General features: G+C 41.6%; 1 protein-coding gene across 3 annotated transcripts in view; it reads left to right on the forward strand.

Annotated features, from left to right (window-relative positions):
- ACBD6 (acyl-CoA binding domain containing 6) overlaps positions 1-13,192 on the forward strand; it is a 176,837-nt gene that overhangs the window by 91,572 nt on the left and 72,073 nt on the right. For all 3 annotated transcript variants that reach the window (XR_005556025.1, XM_039337139.1, XM_039337138.1), the window contains exon 6: positions 4,153-4,242. Coding sequence is in view for 2 of the 3 variants with exons in the window: in XM_039337139.1 (XP_039193073.1) it covers positions 4,153-4,242 (90 nt within the window). In the remaining variant the exon portion in view is untranslated. The remainder of the gene's footprint in view (positions 1-4,152; positions 4,243-13,192) is intronic.

The raw sequence follows: 13,192 nt of genomic DNA on the forward strand, positions 1-13,192 counted from the left end.
GATAAAATTAAACTGCTCTGGGACTTCAGAATTCAAACAGACAAGCACCTGCAACATAACACCCCAGACTTAACAATTGTCGATAAGAAAGACAAAAAAGTCTGGATAGTGGACGTGGCAGTGCCTGGAGATAGCAGAATAGAAGAGAAAGAACTGGAGAAGATAACAAAATACAAAGACCTACAAATAGAAATAGAAAGACTGTGGCAAAAGCAAGCAAGGGTAGTACCAATAGTGATAGGCTCCTTGGGTGCAATCCCAAAACAACTGGAGCACCACATGAACACCATTGGCATTGACAAATTCTCTATTAGTCAATTGCAAAAGGCGGCCTTACTAGGAACTGCTTCCATTCTGCGACGATATCTGTAATACCATCAAACATCCACATCTGCCTATCCCAGGTCCTGGGTAAGGACTCGATAGGTAGACAAAATGCCAAATCCAGTCTGAATATCTGGCTGACTGTGCGATGATCCATAATAATAATAATAAAGTTGGGAGGGACCTTGGAGGTCATCTAGTCCAACCCCCTGCTCAGGCAGGAAACCCTATACCATTTCAGACAAATGGCTGTCCAGTCTCTTCTTAAAAACTTCGAGTATTGAAGCATTCACTGCTTCTGGAGGCAGGTTGTTCCACTGGTTAATTGTTCTAACTGTCAGGAAGTTTCTCCTTAGTTCTAGGTTGCTTCTCTCCTTGGTTAGATTCCATCCATTGCTTCTTGTCCTGCCTTCAGGTGCCTTGGAAAATAGCTTGACACCCTCTTCTTTGTGGCAACCCCTGAGATACTGGAATACTGCTATCATGTCCCCCCTCGTCCTTCTCTTCATTAAACTAGATATACCCAATTCCAGCAGCCTTTCCTTATATGCTTTAGCTTCCAGTCCCCTAATCATCTTTATTGCTCTTCTCTGTACTTTTTCTAGAGTCTCAACATTTTTTTTACATCGCATTGACCAAAACTGGATGCAATATTCCAAATGTGGCCTTACCAAGGCATTGTAAAGTGGTATTAATACTTCACGTGATCTTGATTCTATCCCTCAGTTAATGCAGCCCAGCACTATGTTGGCCTTTTTGGCAGCTGCAGCACACCGCTGGCTCATATTTAAGTGATTGTCCACTAGGACTCTGAGATCCCTCTCACAGTTACTACTATTGAGCAAGGTACCCCCTAGACTATACCTGTACATTTGATTTTTCTTGCCTAAATGTAGAACCTTACTTTTTTCACCATTGAATTTCATTTTGTTAGATAGCGCCCAGTGTTCAAGTCTGTCCAGATCCTTCTGTATCCTAAGCCTGTCTTCTAGAGTGTTGGCTATTCCTGCCAGCTTGGTGTTGTCTGCAAATTTGATGATTTCCCCATCTATCCCCTCGTCCAAATCGTTGATGAAGATGTTGAAGATCACTGGGTCCAGAACAGAGCCCTGGGGCACCCCACTACATACTTCCCTCCATGTAGATGCAGTTCCATTGATGACCACTCGCTGAGTACGGCCGGTCAGCCAGCTACGGATCCATCTGGTGGTGATGTTGTCTAACCCACATTTTTCTATCTTATCAAGTAGTAGGTTATGATCTACTTTATCAAATGGAAAAATATAGTTCAATGGTTCTGACCTGCTTTGTTTTTTATTTCATCAAGAATGTTAGAGAATGTAATTCTAAGGATAAATGGTAGTATTGTTCTCAAAAATATTAATTCCTGTTTTAAAATTCATTCATTTATCAGATTTAGAAACCCATCTCACTCATGGATCAACTCTGGGTGATATACAGTTAAAATGTGTATGATATCAATATATCCTAACATTAACGTTTCCCCAGGTCATAGATGCAGCTATGAAAGGAAGCAAGAAGGATAAATTAAGCTATGTGAAACTTAATTACTATGAAAATTATATCTTTTCTCCCTAACTCTGGTCCTTTACCTTTACATGCAGTCTGTCACACAGAAATTTAGTAGATTAAAAAATGTTTAATGCAGTGAATAGAAATTGCAGATATTTAGATATTTCTAAATATCTATATATCAGAGCAGCAATATTAAAGAAATATTGGGAAGCAGTTCAGAAATTCATTTAAAATGGCCCATTAGGCTTTAGACAATTATCAAATTGACAACATATGCTAAGTATTGTCAATGTGGACTTTAAACCGTCTAAAAATCTCTAGATGGTATCCGCAGGCTCCAAAATCAAAGAATCTTTTTAAAACCAAAAATTTGTGAGGTTGTGGTATTTTTTATTGTTAGATTTACATTCTACCTTTTGTAGAGGAGTTCATATATAGCAGGCATGTCCAGCTCGCGCTGTCACGTGATGTCGCGCAACGTATTGGGACTATTTTGCCATTGCCGGCACTGGGGTGGGCGTGGCTTCTGCATGATGCTCTGGCCCGCAGGCCAGCAGTTTGACACCCTTGATATATAGCATGTATCTTACCCACACAGTAAACTTGTGAGTATATTGGACTGAGAGAGAAAATGACCAGACCATAAAGTAAACAACTATATAGTAAGATGCTATGGCTTTCAGTTGATGTCTCCATTGTGCCAATCCAACACCTTAATTACCACACTGTTCTAGCTCTCCACTTTTGCATGAGATCTTGCAATATTACTAATGAGTAAGTCTGAAGTTTCACATCATCATTTTCATGTCTGACAGCTGAAAAGTTTGCTCTGTCAATGACAGAGACAGCTTAGTTAAGTCTCTCTCAAGAAATTTGAGTTAAATTCCAAGCTGCTCAGGTGGTTATGACTAATTATCTTCAGGGTAAAGGTAGTCAAAATTGACTAGCAAAGTAGAGTAAAATAAATTGTGACTAAAGCAAACAAAATAAAATGAGACACAGCAAATGGATTATCTTGTCTGCTCATCAATCCTCCTCTACAAAGCAAGATTATTACAATAGTTCATTGATACTTATAAATGTTATTTTGGGAGCAGGCCTTTTCTATTTCAAACAGCATAGAAACTAACAATCCAGTCTATTTGCTACTCCCGTTTGTTAGCTACGCAAAGTACAAAGTCTACTGTTGCTGCAAAACACTAACTCTCTTAGAAGCTTGAACTTTACTACTTTTTAGTGAGATTCTTCAACACACGGCTAGTAATTGAGCTGGAAACTTTATGATCCAATTGTCCTATTAGAGAACTGACTAGAAACTGTGCTCACAAATATAAGGAGTGTACTAAACTCAGCAGTCAAGCCCAGAAGAAGATGATAAGCAAATCAGACAGCCAATGTGGGCATTGATAGCGAAGAGGGATTTCTGTCTTCTTATAGGCCTATTTTGTATAGGTAGAATCCTGACACAAATGTAGAACTCTGGAATGTTCCAACTGAGATTTCTACGCAGGCACATAACCCATGTATGTACTTTCACAGATGATCATTTGAAGAACCACAGTTACTATTAAATGTGTTTGTCTGCGTTAAACATGATATTGATACAGTTTATATCATGGTGAATGAGGCTGGAGATAGTAGTCAAAACCCCTTGTATCCTGTTTGGAAGTTGTAAGTTAATAAATATCACAAGGAAGGTTTTCAAAAGGATTTCATAGTCCCCTGATTCTGAGGATTATTTTTTTTCCAGCAGCCAGGTGAGTTGCACAGTGAGATCATGGAGAGGGAAGATTTTTAGTCCATCCTTGAGCAATGCAATATAGCAGTATTGTCAAGAAGGAATCTGACAGTAGCTGATGAATAAAATGAAGCATCATGGGTAGTGTGTAGAGTAGTTCTCTTTTCTACTATATAGAATACGATTAGTAAATGTCACTGTAGGTGTCCTTATATTTTCAGGTTTGGTTTTTTTCATCATAGTTTGGAAGAAAGGAAACAAAGTGAAATAATCAAAATTGCAAATAGATATATCAGCTACTGGTACGATATAACATATTTCTTCACATTTGCTAATTTTCAGTATATTGTAAGCCCTGTACTAATTCATTTGTGATGGCATTGCTTTCTGGCCCTGCTTGTAACTTTCAAGGGGTCATTTCAGGCTGATGTTGGTAATACAATTCTGATTTATACAGAAAGTTGTGCTATTAATATGAATGTGTTGGTATAATGTTGATACGTGATCTATTACCAAGTTTTAACTATTTTTTTTCCTTTTGCTTGATATTTTAGGGTAGAGCTTTGCTCCATTGGGCATGTGATAGAGGACATAAAGAACTTGCTACAGTACTTCTCCAACACACTGCTGATGTTAATAGCCAGGTATGAGCTGAAGCTACAATGAATGTGTCCACCTTGTATATTTTGGAATAAAGAAATTACAGTAGATCATTTTCATTTGCAGTGTTTAGGTATTTGCAATATTCCTTTATTCTTTTGTGTTAGTTATTTCATGCCTTTTAGTGGTTTAGCAGGATTATTTAGCACCTTATCTTACCAAAATTATATTAGACTTCAAACGGAACATTTTTTTAAAGAACATTTTTTCTGGTTTGAAGAGAGTAGTGACAAGAAAAGGATTGTTTAACTCTTTTCTTCTCACACTGGCCCATTCAGAATTCTACTTCCTATCGGTGTGTTAATGTGGGGAGACATGGACAGTGACTGCTTCTTTATTTTGATCGTGAAAAAAGCAGATTGAAAAGTGTACTCTTACACGAGCAGACGGAAAACAATAAGCAGCATCTTTCTTTCCAAGAATGAGTTGAAATAATAGTGAATTGGAATAGAAGAATTTTTGAGAAACAAGTCAGAAAGTTTGATTGGTGGAAGCTCTGGCTGTTACGAAATAGCACAGCAGATGTGAGAGAAGGAGTGGCAGAGCCTTGGGTGGAGTCCAAAGAGGAATCAGCCCTCCAAGTGGTCTAAGTCTAACCCTCTTGAGACCAAAATAGTGCTGACCTTTCGTTGACTAGATTCCTGCACATAAGCATGAGCAATACATTAGTTTAATTGGAATTTAGCATGTGGCCCTGAACTTTCATGCCTGACAGCATATCACTATATAAATTGAAAACAAAAGAGCAAAGCTAAGGTGAAAAATGAATGAATGAATGAATATGCCATTGAAAGACCTGAAGAACTAGATAGATTTTAAGTGTATTTTATATTTTTTGTAATTTAGATGTAATTTTCCATAGCTATACATATTTAATAACTATTGAAACTTAAAACCTCAAGAATAAATAACTAAAGAACTAAGATGAGGACACACCTTCCTGAAGAAAATCAATCAATATGGTCACTAAAAGTTGACAGTGCCTGATGGCATCTAATTAATCAGTAGATAGATTTTTATTCACAGTTGGGCTTATCCCAACAATCATTCAGTGACTATATATTATATTAAATATAATTTTAAAGAGAGAGAAATATAAGAGAAAAAGAGACAAGAAGTTCTTTTTTGTCTCTGAAACACAGAAATTCAATAATAATAGGCCAGATGAAACACAGACAACATGTTATTATTTGCCCTAGTGGTCAAAACAGCTTATAAGCGCAAATGAATTATGCAGTGTTCAACAAATATTCTATTTAGGTTTATTAATATCTAGTTATCTTTATTTATTATGCAGATAATGTAAATTGTATCTAATTTCATGTAATGTTGCATAATTTAATAAGTAAAATTTATTCTTGAGGTTTTAAGTTTCAATAGTTATTAAATATGTATAGCTATGGAAAATTACATCTAAATTACAAAAAATATAAAATACAATTAAAATCTATCTAGTTCTTCAGGTCTTTCAATGGCATACCTATTGTTACAGTAATTAAGTCCATCCACTTGCTGCTGAACATTCTCTTGTTTTCTTTCCTTCCACCTTTCACAGCATTTAGACCTCTCCCGAGAGCTAAGTCATTGCATAATGTGTCTGAAATATGATAATTTGATCTTGGTTATTTGTACCTTTAACAAGAGTTTTGGGATTATTTATTCAATGATCCTGTAAGGACCCACCCCACTTTGCATCTTAAGAAGACAGAACTCTTGGAATAATTCTTCCAACAGGAATCCTTTATTAAGAGAAAATGGTTGCAGGCATGCTAGACAGGACTTGGGGTTCAAGCTCTCCCATTCAAGGTTTTAAGGGGTTCCCCAGTAGTCCCACCCAATCAACCCCCCTTCCAGTGATAGTTTCAAGTATCACAATTCCACCCCCTTTCTTCTTTCTTCCGTCTGGATGGAGACTTCAGGTAACTACATGAAAGGCAAATACCCTGCTTTGTTATGATAAGGTCCTCTAGTGCTAACGCTTTGATGTTACAATAAACACACATTCAGCATTCAGCTCTTTGAAGTGTACTGAAGGAAGTGAGGGCCATAAAGCCCCTTTGTTCTCCCCCTTCTCTCCCTCTGATGGCAGAATCCAGAGAAGGCAGAATTGGGAGTTTCTATATTTGATAATTAAAAATGAAATATAATTGGATTCTGACATCCGGCCCCTCTTAACAATAAGAGAGATCCACCTGCAAGAAAACAAAACAGGTATAAAAGTTAGTTAGGCTTGTTGGGATACTCTGTGTGAAACTTCTTCAATAGCTTCGGGGCTCTGACATGACGTTTATGGACCCACTCGTTTTGTGAGGCAGGGAGGTGTTTCCAGGCAACTAGGTACTGAGTTGCTCCATGATATCTCCTAGAGTCAAGGACTTCCTTTATTTCGAAGTGTTGTTCACCCTCCACCATGATTGGAGGTGGTGGGGGGGGGGATTTTTGGCCGTAGAGGTGACTGATGCTCTCTTTTCAGCAAGCTGCAATGAAAAATTGGGTGTATTTGCCTGAGGTTTTTGGGTAATTCTAATTCTACTGTTACTGGATTTATGATTCTTTTAATTGGAAAAGGTCCTATATATTTTGGTCCAAGTTTTTTACAGGGCTGTAGGGACTTTAGGTATTTTGTAGATAAGTACACCATTTCTCCTATAATGAATGGTGTAGGCTCAACCCTTTTTTTATCGGCTTGTGCTTTGTATGCCCGCCTAGCTTCATCTAGTGATTTTCTGACTATTGGCCAGGTGTTTTGTAGGTTTTCCATCCATTCTTTCAGTGAAGGGATCGTTGGTTCTTTTGGGGTTAACTCTGGCATAGGGTTGAAACTTTGACCGTTGGCTATTTGAAAAGGAGTGTAGCCTGTGCTGGAGTGGACTGCATTATTGTAGGCAACTTCTGCAAAAGGAAGTAAGTCCGTCCAATCACTCTGTTGGAAATTTAAAAAACATCTCAAATATTGCTCAAGTACTGACTGGCACCGTTCCGCTTGTCCATCCCCTTGAGGGTGGTGGCTAGATGTCAATCCCTGAGTGGTCCCTAAGAGGGATAAAAATTCCTTCCAAAATGCAGACGTAAATTGCACTCCCCTATCAGAGATGATGCGTTGGGGTGCCCCGTGCAATCTGTAAATGTGCTGGATGAAAAGTTTTGCTAAGGCCTTTGCAGTGGGAATTTTTTGGCAAGGGATAAAGTGCACCTGTTTGGAAAATAGGTCCGTGACTGTCCAGATAACAGTATTCCCATTGCTTTCTGGCAATTCCACTATAAAATCCATGGCTATTTCCCTCCAGGGGGCTGAGGGACTTGCCACTGGTTGTAATAGCCCTGGCGATTTCCCTTGCAACCTCTTTGCTGATGCACAGGTTGGGCAGCTGGCAACATAACTTTCTATGTCCTTTTTTATTGATGGCCACCAAAATTGCCGTTTAATTAAGTGTAAAGTTTTTACAAATCCAAAATGCCCTGCTGATTTTGTGTCATGGCAAAGGTGCATGAAAGTTAGTCTTTGAGTTGTTGGTATATATAACTTTTCCCCTACCCAAGGCAATCCGTCTCTCATTGTGCACACGTTTGTTTTTCTGGAACCATTCATCTGTTTCCAAACTTTTTCTGAATTCAATCCCAGTTTGGCTGTCCAGTTGTGGTTTTATTTTGGCTTGGGTTCTTGTGGTTACTGGCGCTGCCAGTTGTGACTCTGCCATTATTGGTCTAGAGTCTGTGGTTCGTGCGCTGTTATATTGGGGCATGCGAGATAGTGCATCTGCCAGGAAGTTCTTTCTTCCTGGTAAATGTTTGAGCTTAAATTGGAATTGGTGAAAATGCTGGGACCAGCGGGCTTGTTTGGGATTGAGTTTCCTGGAAGTTTTCAGGGCTTCTAAATTTTTGTGATCAGTCCACACCTGGAAGGGGATTTTGTTGCCTTCCAGGAACTGTCGCCACGTGAGTAATGCCCAACGTATCCCATAAGCCTCCTTCTCCCATACGGGCCAGCGCTGTTCTGTTTCCGTGAGTTTCTTGGATGTATATGCACAGGGTTGCAATACTGCATCATCATTTTCTTGTAATAGCACAGCCCCCACTGCCACATCACTTGCATCTGCCTGTATTATGAAGGGCTTGTCCATGTCTGGGTGCCTTAGTACTGGTTCGGCAGAAAAAAGTCTCTTTAGTCTCTCAAACGCTGCTTGGCACTCCATTGTCCATGTTAGTGGCTGGCTAGGTTTTACTGAGGATGTTCCCTTCGTTTTTAGTAAGTTAGTGAGGGGCAAGGCTATCTGTGCAAATGAGGGGATGAATTGGCGGTAAAAATTTGCAAAGCCCAGGAAACTTTGTAGTTGCTTTCTTGTGCGGGGTGGTGCCCAATTTAGTACTGCTTTGACCTTCTCCGGGTCCATTTCAATGCCCTGTGGGGATATGCGATAGCCTAGGTAGTCTATCCTTTCCTGGTGGAATTCGCATTTTGAGAGTTTGGCATATAGGTGAGCGGCTCGCAGCTTCTTTAAAACCGCTCTGACAAGTTTGACGTGTTCTTCTTTTGTTTCAGTAAAGATAAGAATGTCGTCCAAGTAAACAAGGACCCCCTTAAATAGGTGCTCCCTTAGAACGTCATTGATTAATTGCATAAAGACTGCAGGGCCCCCTTGTAATCCAAATGGCAAGACTTTGAATTGATAGCACCCCATGGGGCAGTTAAATGCAGTCTTCCATTCGTCCCCTTCCTTGATTCTCACGCGATAGTAAGCTTCCCTTAGGTCTAGTTTAGAAAAAATTTTCCCTTTCGATAGGTGTGACAGCATGTCTTTCATGAGGGGTAGAGGGTATAGGTTGCTTTCACTGATTGTATTCAGGGCCCTATAATCCACGCATAAACGTAAAGAGCCATCCTTCTTCTCTCTAAAAAGGACCGGGGCAGCCACTTTAGGCTTGGCTGGCTCAATGAAACCTCTCTCCAGGTTTTTTTTTATAAATCTTTCCATTTCCTCCTTCTCCTTTGGGCTCATGGAGTATAATCTGGGCTTCGGGAGTTTTGCCCCAGGCTTGAATTCAATGGTACAGTCTGTGGGTCGGTGGGGGGGAAGCTCATTCGCCCTCTCCTCACTGAAGACTTCAGCAAGGTCCCTATATTCCTCTGGTATTTCTGTTAATCTTTTTTCCTCTCCTATGGATGCTTTTTCTATTCTTGATTCTGGTAGCCTCCCTTGGGGTTTTAAGTCCATAGGGTCCCCCTTCGGGAATTTGATTTCTGTCGTCCTCCAATTTACCCAGGGGTTCCATTTTTTCAACCATTCCATCCCTAGAATCATTGGGCATTCCATACCTGGGGTCACCACAAACGTTATGTCCTCTTCATGTTTGCCCAGGGAGAGGTGTATTGGTAGAGTGGCTAGGGTAGCTGGCACCCCCCCTGCTATGGATCCATCTAACTGGCCAAATGAGATTGGTTGTTCCAGTCTCCTGGATGGGATGCCCAGATTCCCCACTAGTGTTGGGCTAATGAGGCAGCGGGTGCAGCCAGAGTCTATTAAGGCTTTCACCTTCACAGCTTCGGGCATGGGGGGGATTAATATAGTCACTGTTTTGAAGATGGGTGTGATGCATCCACTTACCAGGGGTTCGCCCTCCGAGCTGTCATCTGAGGCATCCACCGGCCCTGTGGTGTAGGCTGGAGTTCTTTCCCCTTGGTGAGCAGAGGTGGGGGGGTTCTGCAATTTCCATCATTCTCATGGCCGTTTCTTTTGGCTTAGCTGAAGACTTTCCAGATTTGTTGATTGGGGATCTGTCTGGGTTGTGCTGGGGGGCCTTTGAGCGGCATTCTACAGCTCGATGCCCTTCTCTTCCGCACTTGAAACACCCCATTTGCTTCTTGGCTGTATCCGATGATTTCACCGGTTGGTGTGTCAGCTCAGGCGGGGGGCGGCTCCATTGTTTTCTTCGGCGGTGCCTCTTCAATATGTCGATCTCTGCTTCCTCTGCCAAGACGTACCATTCCTCAAGTCGATGTGGGTCCCCTCGGGGCAGGCAAGCATCATATAGATCATAGTTTAGTCCGTCTTTGAAATGGCCAAGGAGGATGTCTTCTGGCCAATTCAGTTTGCTGGCAATGGCCCGGAATTCTTGTGTATACTCGGCCACTGGGCGTTTGCCTTGCCTCATCGTTGTTATTCTTTCACGGGCTTTGCGATCAGCCAGGGGGTCTTCAAATCGTCTTCTCAAAGAGGACATGAAACGGTTGAAGTTACTGAGTTCTGGGGCATTGGAGTCATGCAAGTTCACTACCCAATCCGCAGCTGGTCCATCCAGGGCAGATTGCACGATCCGGATGCGGGCTTTGTCGCTGGGAATGTCCTGCCCATATTCCTCCATGTAGCTGAGTACTTGGGTTAGGAAAAACCCCAAGCGTGTTGGCTCCCCTTTGAATTTCACCTCCAACGGTGGACGTCTTGGAATGGATCGGTGCCTCCGTTGTGGGTGGTAGTGTCTTCCGTCCAGATTGCCATCTGTGGTCCGGTAGGGGGTGGGGACTCCTGGATCAGTAGATGTCCCTGGGGTTGCAGGTTCCACGTCCCCCTCGGTGTCTCTCCCTTTGTGGCTCCAGGAACTGGGGCGGCCGTAGGGCTCAGTATTCTCCTCTCCTAGGGAGCTGAGAGTTCTCTTCATCAGGTCAATAGCTTTCTCTAGGATCCAGTCTGAGTACGGTACCCAGCTTCCTCCCTCTTCACTTGCGTGCAGGGATTTCTCCATCTCCTGCTTCCATTCTGGTTGTTTGGTCCCCCGTCTCAGGGTCACCTTTCTTGATTCCTTTCTCCACTCACTTTTCTTTCCAACGTTCATCGACCAGCGAGGCTTGTGGTCCTGTGTCTCCACCACTTCTTCTCCCGAGGAATCTGACCTCTCAGATCCCAACATCTGGCAAGGTTCCAACTGGGTCAGCGGCTCTCTTTCCAGGGAGTTTTCCCCCTCTCTTTCTCCATTGTCTGACATGGTAAATTTTTTGCAAAATCCCCCGGCAAGGGTCTCCCTTCCAGGTGGATTAATTTTGCAAGTCCTGTCTAATGTAAGGACCCACCCCACTTTGCATCTTAAGAAGACAGAACTCTTGGAATAATTCTTCCAACAGGAATCCTTTATTAAGAGAAAATGGTTGCAGGCATGCTAGACAGGACTTGGGGTTCAAGCTCTCCCATTCAAGGTTTTAAGGGGTTCCCCAGTAGTCCCACCCAATCAACCCCCCTTCCAGTGATAGTTTCAAGTATCACAATTCCACCCCCTTTCTTCTTTCTTCCGTCTGGATGGAGACTTCAGGTAACTACATGAAAGGCAAATACCCTGCTTTGTTATGATAAGGTCCTCTAGTGCTAACGCTTTGATGTTACAATAAACACACATTCAGCATTCAGCTCTTTGAAGTGTACTGAAGGAAGTGAGGGCCATAAAGCCCCTTTGTTCTCCCCCTTCTCTCCCTCTGATGGCAGAATCCAGAGAAGGCAGAATTGGGAGTTTCTATATTTGATAATTAAAGATGAAATATAATTGGATTCTGACAGATCCATTTGTTTGTTTTGTTCTATTCATTATCTATGGCATTCTCAGGAGTCTTCTCCAACACTAAAATTCAAAAATTTCAATATTATTTTTATGTTGTTTCTTCAAAAGTTTTACTTTCACATCTATTGAGTGTTATAATTATATTGAGTGTTATACCCAATTTTGTCAGGTATAAATGCAACCTGGCATCTGAATATTTTTTTCAAAGTCTTCATTGACTTCAGAGATCTTTTGGAAGACTTTCCTTTGGGTTTGTTTGTTTTTTGGTATCTGTTTCCATCTTCAATATCTTTACAGATATTGTTGTAATACTGATTATCTTTTTAAACAGCTCTCTGTAAATGCTAAATTCTTTCTTGAAATCTTTATCTTTCTTGACTTTGACTTCTTTTCTCTTCTTGGCAAATTCATCAGTTTATTCTGACATCCAGTTTGCTTTCTTGTGCGTCTGGATTTGTGGCAGTTGCTTTTCACCTTTGTTGTCAACTTTTTTCCCATTCTTCAGTTCCCAATCAATCGATGATGGGAACATAAACCTGGATAACTGTCATATTAAACATAGTCCATTGTCCACATAGTCTAATCGATACTATTTGATCACTGATTACATTGTAATCAAATAGCTTTTGTTATATTCTTTCCTAGCTGTAGTAGTGTCCTATGTAATAAAAATAAATCCAGAAAGTGACTTTATTCCAGTCCATCTCAATTCACTGATTGATAATGTGATCAATTCATTTCATCATTCACTGTGTTGAACTTATCGACTTTTGTGTGTTTACATTCCACATTCCCACTATAATTCTCTCTTTGCAGGTTTGGATTTTATTTAAATCTAAAGAATAATCTCAGAGTAAATGTGGACATCAGCAACAGTCCCAAAAGCTTTAATCTAGCTCAGGGGTCAGCAACCTGCAACAGTGAAAGAGCCACTTGGATCCATTTCCCTCACAAAAAAAAAATCCTGGGAGCTGCAAAATGTGCGCGCGCAGACGCGCGCGCATGCGCATGCGCACAGAACACAGGGCTTGATTGAAGAGAGGAGCTTAAGGCGAAACGTGCGCCTGCCCTGCCCCCCATCCAGCTCTGGTATGAACGGCTCTGCAGTCCTGGCTTCTCTTCCCTTCGGAAAAGACTGCTCTCCCCTCACCCCGCGCTCTCCCTCTCTGGGACTTTCTTCTTGCTGCCTTTTGGCACGAAGGTTCCCAGGGAGCGGAGGAGGAAGCCGACGGGGAGAAAGAGCTGCTGCAGTGAATGTTCTGAGGCAGCAGAAGACGGTCGCTCGGGCTCGCCTATCTCAGCCTGCTGCAGGAGGCTGGAGTTGAGGCTTCTGGTTTGCTCTGGGAGGGGTGCTTGGAAAAGGGAGGATGGGAAGCGGAAAGTGGGAGAAAG

Source organism: Crotalus tigris, unplaced genomic scaffold (assembly GCF_016545835.1).
Source record: "Crotalus tigris isolate CLP2741 ecotype Arizona unplaced genomic scaffold, ASM1654583v1 scf7180000017668.6805642782:7212621, whole genome shotgun sequence".
NCBI classification, from domain to species: domain Eukaryota; kingdom Metazoa; phylum Chordata; class Lepidosauria; order Squamata; family Viperidae; genus Crotalus; species Crotalus tigris.